The sequence below is a fragment of the Salmo trutta genome, chromosome 1 (genome assembly GCF_901001165.1).
Source record: "Salmo trutta chromosome 1, fSalTru1.1, whole genome shotgun sequence".
In the NCBI taxonomy this organism is placed as follows: Eukaryota; Metazoa; Chordata; class Actinopteri; order Salmoniformes; family Salmonidae; genus Salmo; species Salmo trutta.
Window position 1 is genome coordinate 23,756,965 of NC_042957.1, and position 20,374 is coordinate 23,777,338.

The window sequence follows — 20,374 nt, forward strand, 5'->3', positions numbered from 1 at the left end:
ACTGTCAGAGGCACCAACTTCGGCGGAAGTCGTGACACGCACGCTGTGTCATTATTACACTATTTGTACCATTTTGCATCACTTTCATTGAGGGACGTTTATTTTGAAGGCCAACTGCAAATTCCACCATTTTATGGCTAGCTTCACATAGGCTAGCTTCACATGGGTCCAGTGACATAAGGAACAAGATCCTGTTGTTGGTCTAACATTGGTAGAGAAAATAAAAGGTCAGAAGTCAGTGATATAGAGAAACTGGTTGACAATTACATTGGTAAAGGCTTTTATGCATTTTTACCGCTTTTTACAGATGGATCCAAGGACCTAGATAGTTGGCGCACAGGAGCAGGTGTTTACGTTCCTGAAATTGATTTGCAGATATATAGAAGACTAACAGATGAACTGTCAGTATACTCAGTTCAACTGTTGGCTATAGTAGTTGCCCTCCAGTGGGTATGTCTATAGTATGTCTCAAAGAAGTCTAAGAAACTGGGCATTATTGTCTCTGCGGCAGAAAAGTTTTTAGGACTTAAGGATTTTACATGTGACTTGCAAGGGGTACTGGCACCGGAAAACCCGCCCTCCCAGGTTCCCCTTGAGACTTTGTAGGGATCAGATCTGTTGTATTTTTTTAACAGAAACATTTTTGATTTATTTTTTGGTAGTTTGTTCAGTTTTTTAGGGGGAATCCTGTTTCCATCCCGCATAGTAGGTGGCGGGATGTACATTCAATTGTGTGATCGCCAATATACCATAGAAGGAGTGATTGCTGCGGTAGCGGTAAGCGTGGATGTTGAGCAATTGCAGTTAAATCCCTGGTGTTTGTGACACCGGATGTTTGGTGTGACGCAGACCAGTTGGGGAGTGTGGTGAAACAGAAGAGTCATTGTCAGTTTTTTTAATGAGTTTTGAGTCAGAGTCTCTACCAAATATATATATATATATATATATATACTGCTCAAAAAAATAAAGGGAACACTTAAACAACACATCCTAGATCTGAATGAAAGAAATAATCTTATTAAATACTTTTTTCTTTACATAGTTGAATGTGCTGACAACAAAATCACACAAAAATAATCAATGGAAATCCAATTTATCAACCCATGGAGGTCTGGATTTGGAGTCACACTCAAAATTAAAGTGGAAAACCACACTACAGGCTGATCCAACTTTGATGTAATGTCCTTAAAACAAGTCAAAATGAGGCTCAGTAGTGTGTGTGGCCTCCACGTGCCTGTATGACCTCCCTACAACGCCTGGGCATGCTCCTGATGAGGTGGCGGATGGTCTCCTGAGGGATCTCCTCCCAGACCTGGACTAAAGCATCCGCCAACTTCTGGACAGTCTGTGGTGCAACGTGGTGTTGGTGGATGGAGCGAGACATGATGTCCCAGATGTGCTCAATTGGATTCAGGTCTGGGGAACGGGCGGACCAGTCCATAGCATCAATGCCTTCCTCTTGGAGGAACTGCTGACACACTCCAGCCACATGAGGTCTAGCATTGTCTTGCATTAGGAGGAACCCAGGGCCAACCACACCAGCATATGGTCTCACAAGTGGTCTGAGGATCTCATCTCGGTACCTAATGGCAGTCAGGTTACCTCTGGCGAGAACATGGAGGGCTGTGCAGCCCCCCAAAGAAATGCCACCCCACACCATGACTGACCCACCGCCAAACCAGTCATGCTGGAGGATGTTGCAGGCAGCAGAACGTTCTCCATGGCGTCTCCAGACTCTGTCACGTCTGTCACGTGCTCAGTGTGAACCTGCTTTCACCTGTGAAGAGCACAGGGCGCCAGTGGCGAATTTGCCAATCTTGGTATTCTCTGGCAAATGCCAAACGTCCTGCACGGTGTTGGGCTGTAAGCACAACCCCCACCTGTGGACGTTGGGCCCTCATACCACCCTCATGGAGTCTGTTTCTGACCGTTTGAGCAGACACATGCACATTTATGGCCTGCTGGAGGTCATTTTGCAGGGCTCTGGCAGTGCTTCTCCTGCTCCTCCTTGCACAAAGGCGGAGGTAGCGGTCCTGCTGCTGGGTTGTTGCCCTCCTACGGCCTCCTCCACGTCTCCTGATGTACTGGCCTGTCTCCTGGTAGCGCCTCCATGCTCTGGACACTACGCTGACAGACACAGCAAACCTTCTTGCCACAGCTCGCATTGATGTGCCATCCTGGATGAGCTGCACTACCTGAGCCACTTGTGTGGGTTGTAGACTCCGTCTCATGCTACCACTAGAGTGAAAGCACCGCCAGCATTCAAAAGTGACCAAAACATCAGCCAGGAAGCATAGGAACTGAGAAGTGGTCTTTGGTCCCCACCTGCAGAACCACTCCTTTATTGGGGGTGTCTTGCTAATTGCCTATAATTTCCACCTGTTGTCTATTCCATTTGCACAACAGCATGTGAAATTTATTGTCAATCAGTGTTGCTTCCTAAGTGGACAGTTTGATTTCACAGAAGTGTGATTGACTTGGAGTTACATTGTGTTGTTTAAGTGTTCCCTTTATTTTTTTGAGCAGTGTGTATATATATATATATATATATATATATATATATATATATATATATATATATATCCTAACATTTGAGTCATGTTAGGATATATCAGTTTTCCAGTTAGAGATTTTGTGCAGAATCCACTGCGCTGTTTCAGGTGCAACATTTATGGTCACGTTTCAGCAGTGTGTAGGAGGGAGATTCCAAGATGTGGGAAGTGTGCAGGATTGTGTAGTTTTGGTGTATAAAGTTGTCTGTGTCAACTGTAGAGGTGCTCATGTTTCTGGGGATTGGAAGGGATTCAGTGTGAGAGAGGCAGGTTGAAGTGGCCAGAGTCAGAGTAGTGCAGAAGATGTCATATGCTGAGGCAGTGAAGAAAGTAGAGGGGGATGGGTCAAGGGTGAGGGATCCTGAGTGGATCCCAGTGAGTAGTAAATGTGTGCCAGCACCGAGTGATAGGGCAACGAATGATTTATGCTTCAGTAAGGTTGGCTTCTTAGCGTTCATAGCAATGGTTATCAACTGTAACGTAAATCACAGAAAATAGAGGTTGTAGTGGCAGCTGCAGAGAAGTTTTAGGGTATACAAGATTTGACTTCAGAAGAGTTACAGGATGTGTTGAGGGGTGCTGTCCCATTCTCCCAGGCCGTTGGCATGGTGCAGGAGCAGATCAGTTTAAAGTAGTGGAATAGGGTAATGGGGTTTTACTTAGTGTAGGTTGTGGTGTCTCGGAAACAGGACTAAGGAAGGTAATTTAACGCAAGTAGGCCGTGACTGGGCTCACACTCCAGTACAGTAGGAGGCGGTGTATGCATTTAAAAGTTCGATCCAACCAAATCCCAAAGAAGAAGGTCCAGTGACCACAACCTTGTTGCTCCTATCTGTGTTATTACTGCTAAGAGTTTTGTCCCCGTAACTTCGAGTATCAGCGGCTGTCCCAGGTATGTTTGTCTTCAGAAGTTTTGCCAAATCAGGTTGATGCATTATAAGTCGTGTTGGACCATTTGTAGACGTGACAAAAACAATGAAATGCGGAAGTTAATGTTGCCACTTGTTTTTAGCAACCACTAGACTATATTGCGCTATTTTAGCTTGCGTTTGAGGGATTTGTCAACTTTTCGCAGTCTCAAACTATTTTTTATAATGTGTTTATTTCTAAGTTATAACAGGGAAGTAAATGCAATGTATCACTAGCTAGCTAACTACGTGCTAGCAAACATTACGTGAAGCTAACAGCTGTTCGGGGATTGACCCGCGTGACACTGTCTATGAGATGATATATACTTAACCTAATTTCAGAGATACAAAATATTGCTGCAACCGATTTTTTTATTTTTTATGTTGTATTTGTAATGTAATACCCAGTCTCCAATACTTGTCTATCATTTCGTTGAACTGACACATTGTAACATTGTGATACAATCTTGATATGAACAATGTTTTTTTTATTCAGCTGCTGTGATGTCGTCCACTTGGTGGGGGCTGGTGAAAAATGGTAGTGCACATCATGTGGACAATAGCAGTTGTTTCAGCTCCACACAAAGCACCGTCCTCAAGGGAAACAGCTTTGGAGGGGTGCCTGTTGTACTGCTGCTGGACTTCAGCTTCTTCTTGGTGTGTGTTGCATCATCTGACACTCATACTGAAACTCATATGACCACATAAGGGTGATTCCAAACCCTAATAGGATAGCGTTACACAACACATGCACACAAATCCAGCCATTTCTTCCTTCTGTTGTTGTGTACTTGTCTCAGGTGTTGCTGATCCTCTTCTCCGTCATCAGGAGGAAGCTGTGGGACTATGGCCGCCTGGCGCTGATCTCTGACAGGGAAGGGTCCGTTATGACATCAAACAGTATAACTTCCTGTTGAAACCTGAGAAAAACAATATAAACACACCTACCTAAAGGCATATGACTAGAAATAATTCTGCAGTGGGTATTACTGCCTGCCAATAGTTGAATTAATTGTCTATAGAGATAAGTGTCCTATTGACCCCACCCTCCTGCCCTGTCCCAATGATGATGACCTTAGACGTCTGTTTCAGGTTCAGTGAGACATCACACCGCCGCTATGGGAGAATGTCGTCCTGTGTGTCCAACGTGGAGGAGCCGGAGCACGAATTGGTGAGGGAGAGGTTGTAATCATCACCATCATCAACTCCATCTAATAGTCATCTTTATCTTTCTTTTTCCTCTCTAGGGATGCTGCTCCTGGCTTCCCTACATCATCAGAATGGAGTGAGTGTTCTTGCTCTCTCTGTGTGTGTGCAGGCGGGCGGGCAGGGGTGTCATTGTTTTCGTGTGAGGTTGCACCCTCAATTTGTTTCCTTTTCCAGTGAGGAGATGGTGAAGGCGCGTTGTGGGATCGACGCTGTCCACTACCTGTCCTTCCAGCGTCACCTGATCACCCTCCTGGTGCTGGTTACCGTCATCTCTGTGACTGTCATCCTGCCTGTCAACCTGTCTGGTAACCTGCTAGGTGGGTGTGACACACCATGTCAACACAACGCTAATATAATGCAAACACCACACTGTCAACACAACATTGTTACAAAACTCTCAATATTGCTGTATAAAAACCTCCCTGTATTACACTCACACAATGCAATGTGAACCCAAACACAACACTGCCAGGCAGTGCTTCATTATAAATGTAGCAACAACATAACTCAAACTTTACTCGCACATAACAGATGTATAAACAGTGTTTAACATAACACTCTGCCATGCTAATCACGCTGTACACACAACATTGTTTCGTTGCTATGTCTCACTTTTGCCAGAGCGAGACCGAGAGTATAAACGTCCTCTTTTGTACGACATTACCTACCACCGATGTGTGGCAGTGAAAGTTAATCTCTTTCTACACAATGGTGTTACTTACCACTGACTGAAGCATAACTATTGCAGAGTTCTTTTACATTTACTCTTTCAACATTGTAATCAACAGCAACATTGCTGTCAGCCCTCTTATCCTGTTATAATTATGTTTTAACACTCTCACTTGAGGAGATTTAAGTGTGATGTTATTTTTTTAAGGAAATGACCCGTACAACTTCGGAAGGACTACTGTGGGTAATCTTCAGAAGGAGTAAGTGTGTGTTCGTGCATGCATGCATGCATGTGTCTGTATGTATGTGTGGTTCTTTCATTGTATATAATATGAACTTCCATTATAATGGTTCCTTATTGCTTTAGGTAACCGTTTGTTTGTTATTATTTCCTCAGTAATAACCTGCTGTGGATACACACAGTGTTTGCAGTAATCTACCTGATCTTGACAGTGTTACTGCTGAGGCGACACACCTCCCAGATGAAGGGCATGGGCAGAGGGCTGGTCAGTTCCTCTGTTCCATCTGTCACAAAACCAACAGTTCATCCCCTCACTAGTAGTTATTACTGATACTGATGTGTGTGCTTTGCTCCCCCCGTAGACCAGAAACACCCTGTTTGCGTCTTCCGTCCCCAAAGATGCCAGTGAAGAGGACATCAGGACCCACTTTACGTAAGTAGACTGGACCTCACCATTCTCCCAACATGGGGGAGTCTACACTCACTCACTAACCCTGTCTTCAGAACCTACACCCACACCTGTAGTGTCTTTGTCTTCACCATGGCAATAAAAGTGATTCAGTTTGACTAGTAATAACTTGCCTGAATGGGCAGACAATGGCTTACAAGGATGAACATTGGACATGCATGAACCTGTATATATTTAGACCCTGTGCCTTATCCTCACCTCTATTCTCCCCCTTCCCCCTTTTCTGCAGTGAGGCCTACCCTACCTGCCGTGTCTGTGAAGTGCACCTGACATATGATGTGGCCAAGCTGATGAACCTGGACAAGGAAAGGTCAGTGCTTTGCCAAGCTGCCCTGGTAACGTCACGCTGCCACGCTGCCCTGGTAACGTCACGCTGTCACGCTGCCCTGGTAACGTCACGCTGCCCTGGTAACGCCACGCTGCCAAGCTGCCCTGGTAACGTCACGCTGCCAAGCTGCCCTGGTAACGCCACGCTGCCAAGCTGCCCTGGTAACGTCACGCTGCCAAGCTGCCCTGGTAACGTCACGCTGCCAAGCTGCCCTGGTAACGTCACGCTGCCAAGCTGCCCTGGTAACGTCACGCTGCCAAGCTGCCCTGGTAACGTCACGCTGCCAAGCTGCCCTGGTAACGTCACGCTGCCAAGCTGCCCTGGTAACGTCACGCTGCCACGCTGCCCTGGTAAAGTCACGCTGCCACGCTGCCACGCTGCCCTGGTAACGCCACGCTGCCCTGGTAACGTCACGCTGCCATGCTGCCCTGGTAACGTCACGCTGCCACGCTGCCCTGGTAACGTCACGCTGCCACGCTGCCCTGGTAACGTCACGCTGCCACGCTGCCCTGGTAACGTCACACTGCCACGCTGTCCTGGTAACGCCACGCACCCAAGCGGCCCTGGTAACGTCACGCTGCCATGGTAACGTCACGCTGCCACGCTGCCATGGTAACGTCACGCTGCCACGCTGCCCTGGTAACGTCACGCTGCCACGCTGCCCTGGTAACATCACGCTGCCCTGGTAACGTCACGCTGCCCTGGTAACGCCACGCTGCCCTGGTAACGTCACGCTGCCAAGCTGCCCTGGTAACGTCACGCTGCCAAGCTGCCCTGGTAACGTCACGCTGCCCTGGTAACGTCACGCTGCCAAGCTGCCCTGGTAACGTCAAGCTGCCCTGGTAACGTCACGCTGCCCTGGTAACGTCACGCTGCCCTGGTAACGTCACACTGCAGAAATGCATAGCATGTAGTTCTTTCTGATCTGACATGTAGTCAGATATAGCAGTCTGGATTGACTGACTGATTCTTCCCTACCTTTCTTTTACACTAAATCCTGTTTTCTGTCTCAGGAAGCGAGCAGAGAAAAACCTGCGCTACTACGAGCGGGTACTTCAGCGAGGGGGCCAGAGGGAGGTGATCAACCCCCGTCTATGTGGTCACCTCTGCTGCTGCCGCACCCGCAACTGTCAGGAGGTGAGAGGGACAATGCCAGGAGAGGGGTTGCGGGATCTGGGCAGTGTTAGGAGCAGTGAGATTGGGTTGGTGTATCCAGACGGGTGCTTCAGTCTGATGGGGCTTGTAGTGAGTGACTGTGGAGCAACGCGTCAGACATTTCACACAGATGATACTCTCTCTGTTGTTCCTAAGGTACTATTTGTGTATGTTGTCTTGAGTGTAATATTATGCTTTGTCCAGGTGAGTGATACAGAATATGTATCTGTGTTTATATGTATATATGTGTGTGTGTGTGTGTGTGTGTGTGTGTGTGTCTATATGTATTTTTATATATGTGTATGTATGTTTTCTGTGGCTCTAGGTAGATGCCATAGAGTACTTCCGTGGCCACGCGGCAGGTCTGTTGGAGGAGGTGAGGACGCAGAGAGAGCTTGTGCCACAGCACCCTCTAGGGATGGCCTTCGTCACTCTGCAGTCTGAGGCAATGGCCACATAGTGAGTTTCTCATCTCTGGGGCTGGTAAGGGGCTACGGGTCATATTGATGATTAGGATAGAAATTATTCTCCAACCTTAGATTGCATCTCTCAGTAGTGTGTAAAGCATTTGTCACCATCCCCAGCTCTGGAGAGCTACAGGGAGTGCAGGCTTTTGTTCCGGCTCAACAGGAAAATAAACATTGAATTGATGACGGTACCATCATTGGTGGAAACAATATTAGTTGATGTATCCACTTTCTTGGGTTATGTAAACATAATGATTGACAGCTGTCACTCACTCCCCTCAGCATTTTGAAGGACTTCAACGCCTTGGACTGTGGAAATGGGGACAGCGCAGTGAGGTGTGGGTGTGGCCGAGAGCCCCAGCCTTCGTCCTGTAGCGCGGCTCTGAAAGTGAGGAACTGGAGGGTTGACTACGCCCCTCATCCCAGAAACGTGTACTGGTGTGTCCACCTTTAACCTAACCTGCAGTGTGCTGTTTGATAACAATGGTTCAGTATATTCTGTCATGTTGAAAATAACATCTCTTCCTGTTTTTCTGCTGTTTTCTTCTCTCTCTCCTCTCTCTCCTCTCTCTCTCTCTCCTCCCTCCATACCGCTCTCTCTCTCCTCCCTCCATACCGCTCTCTCTCTCCTCCCTCCATACCGCTCTCTCTGTCCCAGGGACAACCTTTCAGTGCAGGGCTTCCGCTGGTGGTTCCGATGCCTGCTGCTCAACTTCTTCCTCTTCTTCCTTCTCACCTTCCTCACCACTCCCTCCATCATCATAAGCACCATTGACAAGTTCAACGTCACCAAGCCCATCTACTACCTCAACGTGAGTCAGTCACCTTCTAATAGAATATAACTGTATTTGGTTGGTTGGTGAGGCGAGAGGAATGCTGGTGCTCATTTAACCTTTATTTAACTAGGCAAGTCCGTTAACCTCTCTCGGGTATGTGGGACGAAATCGTCCCACCTAGTCAACAGCCAGTGGAATCGAGTGGCGCGATATTCAAAAACCTTAAAAATGCTATAACTTCAATTTCTCAAACATATGACTATTTTACACCATTTTAAAGACAAGACTCTCGTTAATCTAACCACATTGTCCGATTTCAAAAAGGCTTTACAACGAAAGCAAAACATTAGATTATGTCAGGAGAGTACCCAGCCAGAAATAATCACACACCCATTTTTCAAGCTAGCATATAATGTCACAAAAACCAAAACCACAGCTAAATGCAGCACTAACCTTTGATGATCTTCATCAGATGACACTCCTAGGACATTGTTATACAATACATGCATGTTTTGTTCAATCAAGTTCATATTTATATCAAAAACCAGCTTTTTACATTAGCATGTGATGTTCAGAACTAGCAAACATACTGAAAACTTCCGGTGAATTTACTAAATTACTCACGATAAACATTCACAAAAAACATAATTATTTTAAGAATTATAGATACAGAACTCCTTTATGCAATCGCGGTGTCAGATTTTAAAATAGCTTTTCGGCAAAAGCACATTTTGCAATATTCTGAGTAGATAGCTCGCCATCACGGGCTAGCTAATTTGACACCCACCAAGTTTGGCGTTCACTAAACTCAGAATTACTACAAGAAAAATTGGATTACCTTTGCTGTTCTTCGTCAGAATGCACTCCCAGGACTTCTACTTCAACCACAAATGTTGTTTTGGTTCAAAATAATCCATAGTTATGTTCAAATATCCTCTGTTTTGTCCGTGCGTTCAGGTCCCTATCCGAAGGGTGACGCGCGGACGCATGTCGTGACAAAAGATTTCAAAATATTCCATTACCGTACTTCGAAGCATGTCAAACGCTGTTTAAAATCAATTTTTATGCGATTTTTCTCGTAAAATAGCAATAATATTCCGACCGGGAGACGTTGTTTTTGTTCAAAGACTGAAAGAAGAAAACGGTGTCTACACGTACACGCGCGCTCCCATGTCATTGTTCTCAGATCGACCACTTTCCAAATGTGCTACTGTTTTTCAGCCAGGGACTGCAGAGTCATCATTCCCCGTTTTGGCGCCTTCTGAGAGCCTATGGGAGCCTTAGAAAATGTCACGTTACAGCAGAGATCCTCTGTTTTCGATAAAGAGGCTATAGAAGGCCAAGAAATGGTCAGAGGGCACTTCCTGTATAGAATCTTCTCAGGTTTTTGCCTGCCATATGAGTTCTGTTATACTCACAGACACCATTCAAACAGTTTTAGAAACTTTAGGGTGTTTTCTATCCAAATCAAACAATTATATGCATATTCTAGTTTCTGGGCAGGAGTAATAATAACCAGATTAAATCGGGTACGTTTTTTATCCGGATGTGAAAATACTGCCCCCTACCCAAGAGAGGTTAAGAACTAGTTCTTATTTTACAATGACTGCCTACCCCAGCCAAACCCTCCCCTAACCCGGATGACGCTGGGCCAATTGTGAGCCGCCCTATGGGACTCCCGATCACAGCCGGTTGTGATACAGCCCGGGATCGAACCAGGGTCTGTAGTGACGCCTCTAGCATTGAGATGCAGTGCCTTTGACCGCTGTGCCACTCGGGAGTCATTTGCTGTGTATTCAATTAGTTTTGAATTGTGTGCTACCATGTAATGTCTTGTTTGTTTGTTGTGTGTGTGAGACAGAGTGCTGTGGTCAGTCAGTTTTTCCCCACTCTGCTTCTGTGGTCCTTCTCTGCCCTGCTGCCCACCATAGTGTACTACTCAACTCTGGGAGAGTGCCACTGGAACAGGTACACACACACACACACACACAGTAACTTTACTGACATACTGTATCTGTCAGTGGTGTAAAGTACTTAAGTACAAATACTTTAAAGTACTACTTAAGTGTTTTTTGGGGGTATCTGTACTTGACTATTTATATTTTTGGCAACTTTTACTTCACTACATTCCTAAGGAAAATAATGTACTCCTTACATTTTCTCTGACACCCAAAAGTACTCGTTACATTTTGAATGCTTAGCAGCACAGGAAAATGGTCCAATTCACACACTTATCAAGAGAACATCCCTGGTCATCCCTACTGCCTCTGATCTGGCGGACTCACTAAACACAAATGCTTTGTTTGTAAATTATATCTGAGTGTTGAACTATGCAGAGGAATGCTGCCCATCCGTAAAATAAAATAAAAAACAGAAAATCGTGTCGTCTGGTTTTCTTAATATAAGGAATTTTAAATGATTTATGCTTTTTCTTTTCATATTTAAGTAAAACCAAATACTTTTACTCAAGTAGTATTTTACTGGATGATTTTCACTTTCACTTGAGTCATTTTCTTTTAAGGTATCTTTACTTTTATTCTTGTATGAAAATGTGGTACTTTTTCCACCACTGGTATCTATGTACTGTAGGTCCAGGGAGCAGTTGATTATGATGCACAAGCTATACATCTTCCTCCTGTTCATGGTTCTGATCCTGCCCTCTCTTGGACTCACCAGGTAATTAATTATCCCACCCTGATCACTTACTGATCAATCCAGATAATCAATGAAATCATGTGTTTTTTTTCTGTAATTGTACTACATTTATGTTATTGGCTCTCTTTTCTAACCACAGTCTGGCTGTGTTCTTCCGCTGGCTGTTTGACAAAGAGTTTCTGGCTGATGGGAAGCTAAGGTTTGAGTGAGTGATACACTTTTATCTATGCCTCTGACCTGCCTCTCTTTCTCAATAACTAGTTTCTCATTTACTGTGTCCATGTATAATAACTAGCATCTCATTTACTGCGTCCCTGTCTAATTACTAGCATCTCCTTTACTGCGTCCCTGTATAGTAACTAGCATCTCATTTACTGCGTCCCTGTATAGTAACTAGCATCTCATTTACTGCGTCCCTGTATAATAACTAGCATCTCATTTACTGCGTCCCTGTATAGTAACTAGCATCTCATTTACTGTGTCCATTTTTCTCTATCTCGTTCTCTCTCCCTTCCCTCATCTCCCCCCTCCTCCTTCAGGTGTGTGTTCCTGCCTGACCAGGGGGCGTTCTTTGTGAACTATGTCATCACGGCGGGCCTGGTGGGCTCTGGGATGGAGCTGCTGCGGTTGCCAGGGTTACTGCTCTACACCATCCGCATGGCGCTGGCTCGCTCCGCCGCAGAGAGGAAGTATGTCAAACAGGTGAGACTTTAGACCCCACCCGGGTATCAATCAGGGCTCAACGTTACAGGAAGTTCAGATCGAGATATACAGTATAGAAATAGACAACAATCTGTCATGCATGGTTAGTATGGAATGATTAGCTCAATGTTGACCTTTTTCTATCTACGTAGTCATGGATGAAGTTCAGATGATGTGTGATTTAACCTTGTCCTGTCTGCAGAACCAAGCGTATGAGTTTGAGTACGGAGCCATGTACGGGTGGACCCTGTGTGTGTTCACTGTCATCATGGCTTATAGCATCACCTGCCCTGTCATAGTGCCTTTCGGTGAGTGATGGGCAACACACACACACACACACACACACACACACACACACACACACACACACACACACACACACACACTACTGACCTAGATCTAAAGTTACATTCCCTCTTCTCTCTGTGTCCAGGTCTGCTGTACCTGATGCTGAAGCATCTAGTGGACAAACACAACCTGTACTTTGCCTACCTGCCCGCCCGCCTGGACAGACAAGTGCACCTGGGAGCTGTCAATCAAGCCCTGGCTGCACCCATCATCTGCCTCATCTGGCTCTATTTCTTCTCCGTCCTCCGGACAGGTAACGCACACGCCTGGATGTTTACTGGGGCTGTCATACATAGGAGGCTTACTTACTTATGTCCCTTCCTCTTCTAACTTGGCTGTTTCTCTGGAGTCTCCTGCTCGAGTTAAAGCACCATTTTTAATGTATCCTCACACTTCTGTATGTGTTTTTGGGTTAGGGTTCATGGCGGACACATCTCTCTTCACTCTGGTGGTCTTGTGTGTAACTGTCTGCATCTGCATCAGCTACACCTGCTTCGGACACTTCAAGTACCTCAGCCCTCACAACTACAAGGTGTGGTGTTTGTGTGGTGTTTGTGTGGTGTTTGTGTGGTGTTTGTGTGGTGTTTGTGTGGCGTTTGTGTGGCGTTTGTGTGGCGTTTGTGTGGTTGTGTGGTGTTTGTGTGGTGTTTGTGTGGTGTTTGTGTGGCGTTTGTGTGGCGTTTGTGTGGCGTTTGTGTGGCGTTTGTGTGGTTGTGTGGTGTTTGTGTGGTTGTGTGGTGTTTGTGTGGTGTTTGTGTGGTGTTTGTGTGGTGTTTGTGTGGTGTTTGTGTGGCGTTTGTGTGGCGTTTGTGTGGTTGTGTGGTGTTTGTGTGTTCGTGTTTAGACACTAACAGTCCCTGTTCTACCTGCAGTTGAAGGAGGATGAGGATGCCTTGGATGGATTGGCGGACAGCGACATGGTCAGTAACAGGTTTATTCCTTCACCATGAATTTATAGACGGAAGTTCAAATCTGTTTGGAAGGGGGGAAGCAATATGCTGGTACCCCTCCCAGTTCAGCCCAGTTCTTTCACAAAAATTAGGAAATGAATCGTAGAAACTAAAGACAATTTAAGAGCTTCAGAACATATCATATATTATTTCTGTCTCTCAATCTAGGCGGCAGATAGGTTAAGAGTGTTTGGCCAGTAACTGAAAGGTTGCTGGTTCGAATCATTGAGCCGGCAAGGTGGGAAAAAATCTGCCTTTCTGCCCTTGAGCAAGGCAGTTAACCCCCAACAACTGCTTCCCCTGTGCCGATGACGTCGATTTAAGGCAGCTCCACAAACATCTGATTCAGAGGGGTTGGGTTAAATGCGGAAGACACATTTCGGTTGAATCCATTCAGTTGTGCAACTGACTAGGTATCCCTTTCCCCCTCTCCCTTCTGCACATGTACATTACCATAGTTTTGATGTTTTCACTATTATTCTACAATGTAGAAAATAGTAAAAATAAAGAAACCCTGGAATGAGTAGGTGTGTCCAAACTTTTACTGGTACTGTGTCTCTCTGTGTCCACAGGTCTACCTTCCAAGGGTGCTTAGAACCGAGTCCCCTGAGTCCCCGGCCACATCACCAGATGGGAGTAAAACCCCCCAGTCATACGGGACCACAGACAGCAGCCCAACCTGTCAGAGCCCAGTAGATGATGAACTGTTGATGAACCCCTGAATTTAAAATATCTTCCCCTTCTTTTTTATATTTTCTGGAGTCCTGGAGGCATGTAGTCTCAGAACTGAGGTGATGGCATAGGGGAGTTTATCCCCAAATCTATTGCTGTACCATCCAACACAGGCCCTTCAAATACCCCTAAAATGCATTCTTTCTCTCTCCTGTCATCAAGCTTAGCATGTATCTGATATCAATAGATTGGTCCAAGTAGAGCCTTTGCTTTCACTTATTCAGTAGTGCTCCATCAGTGATTCTTTCCAGGAGGGGAGGAGAGAAGAAATTGTTACGGGCCTCCTGAGACAACTCTGCCAAGGCTCCACCGAGAGCTGGCAGCCCCCCAGGAGCCAAGCCTTCTGTCAGAAATGCCCAAATCTGACCCTTTTCCTAAGACCTTCCTATGAGGACTGCCTTGGCTAAAGACTATTCAGCACCAATACATTTTTTTTAAATTTTTTTTTTGCCCAAAATTGCTTTTATAGCATAATGTTGGGAAAAACTGCCATGCCATGCATTTCCACTGAGTTTGCGTTTTAATATCCAGGATGCCAGAATAGAAGGCATTTTGGTTCTCTGACCATCAGAGGGCACTCTTGTTGTATGGCAGTTAAGTGTCCACCTTAAATTACTTGTACTGAACCAGGGCCTTTCAAATCTGGACCTCAAGGTTTGATGATACAAAAACTATTTTTACAAATAGGAAGTTTTATTTCATTTTGACTGAATCATGTTTTAACAAATGTTTTATATTAAGCTGATATATTTAACATATTATAGATTTTTAATTATTATCAGGATTTTGAACCATGACACAATCTGAACATGAATTGACATAACTATTGATGATGAATGAGAGTAGGCCTATTTATGTGAATATGAACAGCATGGAACTTCTCAGTGTTAAATATATTGCTTTAAAATGTTAAATGTTTGATACATTATGAGATTTTGTTGGTCATTATTAGTGTTTGAGATTTTGTGCCTAATATGTAAGTAAGTGTCCATAGCCATAGGGGGCACTCCATGACAGATTTTCTATTAGGATTTAGCATTCGCTTCAACAGTGTCTTGTAACTACAGGACTTTTATTTCTTTGATCCCCTTGCTTTCTGCCTTCTCTCTCGCCAGGGTGCCTCAGTTTCTAAAAGGACTCTTCTAGGTAACATGTTTTTTAGTACAAGCGATTGGCCGAGTAGTTAAATATGATTAATGAAGTGCTAAGCCCGCCAGATATCTGGGTGGAGGCTTTTCACAGAGCAGAAAAATAGGGTTTTGTTATTAGATTAGGATCAGTGTAAATTCACCTTGTTTTGGTGGGGGGGAATGAATGGAACATATCGGGAACAATAGCGGGCTGCAGAAGTGGTTCTTATTGGCTTACTTCAAATTAGTACGTCCTGATTTTGTAGTTTTACCACTGACACTTAATTCACTGTTAATTAGCTGTGACATACATACACAGAAGTACATAATATAGTTCAGTTCCCCCAAAAGCCTCTTAAACCAACAGAATAATCTGCAAAACAAACTTTAGTCCAGGGGTGATCTGGAGCGCTCAGCTCTGCAATCAATGGCTCTCAATCATGGACAAAGAGACAATGTAAAGCAGGGCGAGTTCACCATGTAATCACAGATTGTGTAACAGGCAACTCTAGAGACTGGGAAATAACTTTTGGCAGTATTAAGCTTTGACACCATTTCCTCACCCCTAGCACATGTACTGTACAAATGTGAATAACTACACACAAACATGCATACACACACATACTTGTATATGCATACACCTTTATTTAGGGGGCCCTCGACATTATACTGTTGGATGTATGGAGCACATGGGTTATCAGGTTTGTTTGGTGTTTGTTGGACGTATGGAGCACATGGGTTATCAGGTTTGTTTGGTGTTGTTTGTTGGACAGGGATTTACTGTTGGATGTATGGAGCACATGGGTTATCAGGTTTGTTTGGTGTTGTTTGTTGGACAGGGATTTACTGTTGGACGTATGGAGCTCATGGATTATCAGGTTTGTTTGGTGTTTGTTGGACAGAGATTTTCAGTTGCACAAGAATTGAAAACATTTTCCCTGATTATGTTAAGGGTGTGTGTGTGTGTGGGTGGGTGAATGAGAAAGGGAGAGTGTGGGTGGGGGGGTAATAAATAGTAGATTTCATCAGAATGGATTACTGGTGTTAGCCTGTACCTCCTTGGAGTGTGGTTGGGTAATTGGATAGCTGAACACCCAGAAGGCAATTAAAGAGCCATTGAGACTACAGGCAATAATTTGCTTCAGCAACTCATAATAGCAAATGTGCTAACTACCATTCAGATCTTAATGCCTGTTTAAGACACTCGCACACGAGAAGAAACATGAGTTTTGGGACAGTGAGAGAGTTTGCAGGGGCTCTAATTGCTTGCAGGTCATCTGCGAGCTCTACGGATGAATTGGGAAGGAGATGTCTGTGAGTGGACGTCTGTTGTCTGGTGTGTGTCTTTCCCCCTTGGAGAGGTGTTGGGATTGGTGTTATACTCTACCGGCTCTCAGGTCAAAATTAGACGTTCATCCATGTTTCTCAACGTCAAAGTGTTTAAGGTTAAGTTTAGGCATTAATTCTAAATTCTTAAGGTTAGACATTAACTCTGAATGGTTCAGGTTTGGGATAGGCTTAAAACAAAAATATAAAAACCAACTTTCTATCGCTGGATTCACACTCGCAACCTTTGGAATCAGAGGCCGGCGCTTACACCCATCCACCATCACGGCCCACAACCAAAACCTACTTGAAGGTAACATCGCTCACTCTTACCCTAGTGGCCAGTTTCCACCTCATCTCCTGACGTTCTCAGACATGGATCGATGTCAGATACTGACTTGTATCACGGGTGACCTTGCTGGTTATGCTTGAAATGTGTGTTTGTGTGTGTGTTATAGTCGGCATTGCTGGTGAGCAGAGAGAAAAGCACCAGTTGTTTGCCAGCTCAGTAGAGCAGAAGTAATCTGGAGTTAGGAGCAAAGGAGCCTGGGAACCTGCCTACTCCAGACCCAGCAGTCAAGAAGCAGTCCAAACATCACAGTGAGGCCTGACCAGCGGTCAGACCGCAAACACAGTGCCTCGGTTCTGACACAGTTGGGTTTGGGCTGCAGCAGAAGGAGTGTGTGAAAGTGTGAATATGTCTATGTGAGAATTGTTTTCAAAAGTTTTTCAATCAATTTAGCTGATCATACTGAAGTGGGATATGGACCAATGCAGAGTCAAAAGACTCTTACACCCACACACAATCTCTTTGGTAATGAAGGAGAGGAAGCCATTGATTTAGAATATTGAGACACAGCCCATGTTGCTGTGTTTAAATCTGTAGGTGTCGGGCAAGGCCGTATCATTCACCATGTAAAGGGGATCACAGAGCATTTGAGACTGGGCTGCAGTCCTAGTCTGGATCAAGACATTTATCCACTGCTTATCCAGATTTACTGCTGCAAGGAGTGTGTACGCGAGTACGTGCAAGTGTGTGTTCATTCGCACATGTGCTTATGTACTTGTGTGTGAGACAAACCCATCGAACCCAGGGCCCTCACCACATTCTTGGCATTGTGTATTTGTGCTTCGCTACACCACAGACACTTCTTTATTAAGTAATCTCTCTCCCTCTTTCTCTTTTCTTGCTGTTTCTGTCTACTCTCAGCTCAGGGCAAAGAACTTACCCATGGCCTATCGCAAGATAGTCTCTCGAGCCAGACGGCTTTCTTCCACAATCTTTGAATGCTTCGTTGCCTATAGGCTTATGTTTCTCCAAGGTCGGGGATATGGGAGAGTAATTGCAAGATGGAGGGTTGGTGTGTGTTGAATGGGTAAAAACCATGTTAGTTCCATGGGGGGATCACTCTTCCTTCATGTCACCGCAATGATCGATGGATCTGACCTCTGACCCTGTGAGTTTGTATCGAAACTTAGTTCCAACCAATCAGGCGATCGCGTGGCCCAATGCCAACCAATCAGATGCTACAGAGGCATCGTATTCTACACCATTCCCACCTTTTGTCCCTCAAGATTAGTTCCTTGGCAACGCTGGTCGCCTGGGAGGTGAGGTTCCCAGAGGAGTGGGACCACAGCCCACCAACACCAAGTTCAGGGAGGTGGGGGCGGTTTCATTTAGCAGACACTTTTATACAAAGCAACTTACAGAATTTGTTTTATGTATGGCTGGCCTCGGGAATCAAACCTTCAATCCTGGCATTGCACGTGCCAAGCTCTACCAACTGAGCCATAGGGAGTTTTCGTTAGTGTGTTTGGGTATGACTGTGTGTGAGCACCTGCTCATCTGCATGTACAGTATGCAGAATGTGAAGCTGCACCTGTGTATATATTTGTGTGAGTGTGTGTGAGAGTGTGTGCGCACATGCACGGCTGTTCTGTGGGGACAAAAGGAAAAGGAAAAGTCACCCCACTCGGTGTCTTTGTGTTCTCTGGCTGCGGTCGGGGCCAGGGGGAGGACAAGGAATGGGGTGAGGGAGGATGAGGGAGGGGGCTGAAGTCTCCAGTCTCCAGCGAGGCGGTAGCATGTGATTCCGGCCTGCCAGGTCCTTTTGTTCGGCAATTACACCAAACGCATAGATCCCTGGAAACGGTAAGGTTCTGGTGGTCCGCGGAAGGCATGGGAACAGTCAGCCAGGAAAGAAGGGGAAGCGAACACAGAGCAGGATTTATGAGAACAGGGTTACCTACTTAGCCTTAACAACTGCTTCAGAGTCAGTTCTGTTGCTCGGCTTGTGATGGTAAAGGTTAGGAGAGATCTAGGGAGGGCTGAGCCTAAATCAGTATTGAAAGAAAGAATCAAGTGATTTAAGGGGGCATGTTCAGCAGGGATGAGATGATGGCGTTCTTGTTTTTAAGAGAGACATTGTTTCAAACTAATCTCTGCTATCAGGGGCATGTACCCCTGCTACCTAAGAGGGCGCTGTTGTAGTACTGTTCCCACAGAGTTTCCAGATGTGTAGAACATTGACATTCACCAAGACAGAACAGTCTGAAGTTACAGTGCTGCAACATCCCACAGTGCTACAACTTCAAATGATTTGAGTGTCTATTTCCTCCCTCTATCATCCATCCCACATTCTTCATGTTTCCTGCTACTCCTGCTTTCTCTCCACACAGTCTCTCTCTTCTCCTTCTTTATCCCCACTCTTCAACCCCTATCCCTCTCTTCCCATCTTCTCCCTAATACCTCTCTTCCTCCTTTCTGTTACATCCTCTCTGCTCTTTTTCCGGTCCCAAATGAACCTCGTGAGATCTCAGACAGACTCAGGGGTGAGAGGATGAGAAGCTGTCTTGAGCTGGTAAGTTATGATGAGTTAGGGTCATAGGTGTGCTCTAACTCATGAAGGCCCTCTCAGCTCCTGTGCTGCTGTTATGGCTTGTGGTTCTAAAGACATCTGTATAAGAAAGTGTACCTTTGGCATTGAGAATTCCCCATCTCCCACTATAAAGTTACGATGGTGGGAAAATATGGCAATCCAATAATATATATAAAATACGGGCTATATACACACACTTATTTATGTACATGACATGAATCTTATATAAGTACGTAAGTACACAGATCGAGGGACATGAACCCATTGATGCATGCACACACATAAACACACACAGTAACATTAATGACCCCCTGTCCCATGTGCTCAAGATTCACAGTGGTATAATCTCAGTTCCTATATCCATAAAGTCCTATCCTCCTTTGTGTCACGCTGTAGTTAGTGGGATGTGAGCATGCATTCTGCCAGCTGTGCACTGGGTCTAAAGTCTCTCTCTCTTTTTCTCAATTCAATTTAAGCACTTTATTGGCATGGGAAACATATGTTTACATTGCCAAAGCAAGTGAAATAGATAATAAACAAAAGGGAATTAAACAATAAAAAAATGCACAGTAAACATTACACTCACACATGTTCCAAAAGAATAAAGACATTTCACTTTTTCCAGCTCTCACAGGTTTCTGGGTGTGACTTGAAGGAAAGGCCTTGGAAATCTCCCCCATTCTTTACTCTCAACACTGAAATATCTGAAGTAGCTAAGACTGTAAATTAGAAAAATATGAGATGAGGATAGGTAGCCTAACAGACAAGTACGTGGCAGATTGTTGCTGAATTAGAGCCAAGTGTTGAAAATCAGATTGAGAATTCAACTAATTCAATCTCTAGCTAATTTGTGCAGCTCATCTGCTTTGTAGACGGGG

General features: G+C 45.0%; 1 protein-coding gene across 2 annotated transcripts; it reads left to right on the forward strand.

Moving 5' to 3' along the window:
- The first annotated feature begins 3,337 nt into the window (after positions 1 to 3,337).
- Positions 3,338 to 15,089, forward strand: tmem63a (transmembrane protein 63A). 2 transcript variants are annotated; one of them, XM_029749402.1, is made up of 23 exons: positions 3,338 to 3,444; positions 3,957 to 4,117; positions 4,261 to 4,340; positions 4,553 to 4,631; positions 4,708 to 4,745; positions 4,844 to 4,986; positions 5,547 to 5,598; positions 5,736 to 5,844; positions 5,942 to 6,012; positions 6,278 to 6,358; positions 7,390 to 7,513; positions 7,857 to 7,990; positions 8,281 to 8,436; positions 8,657 to 8,810; positions 10,636 to 10,742; positions 11,364 to 11,450; positions 11,569 to 11,634; positions 11,969 to 12,131; positions 12,334 to 12,439; positions 12,565 to 12,732; positions 12,896 to 13,011; positions 13,352 to 13,399; positions 14,002 to 15,089. In XM_029749402.1, the coding sequence occupies exons 2-23, from the start codon at positions 3,965 to 3,967 to the stop codon at positions 14,149 to 14,151; spliced, it is 2,385 nt and encodes a 794-aa protein (XP_029605262.1). In that variant the 5' UTR covers positions 3,338 to 3,444; positions 3,957 to 3,964; the 3' UTR covers positions 14,152 to 15,089. The 2 variants fall into 2 exon arrangements, with proteins under 2 accessions (XP_029605262.1, XP_029605270.1); XM_029749410.1 differs by having other exon boundaries at positions 4,290 to 4,340.
- The last annotated feature ends 5,285 nt before the right edge of the window (positions 15,090 to 20,374 follow it).

Coding starts and splice junctions, on each gene's coding strand:
- tmem63a (XM_029749402.1), top strand. CDS start 3,965: ATGTCGTCCACTTGGTGGGGGCTGGTGAAAAATGGTAGTGCACATCAT. Junction 4,341..4,552: donor CTGATCTCTGACAGGGAAGG/GTCCGTTATGAC, acceptor CGTCTGTTTCAG/GTTCAGTGAGACATCACACC. Junction 12,733..12,895: donor CTTCTCCGTCCTCCGGACAG/GTAACGCACACG, acceptor TTTTTGGGTTAG/GGTTCATGGCGGACACATCT.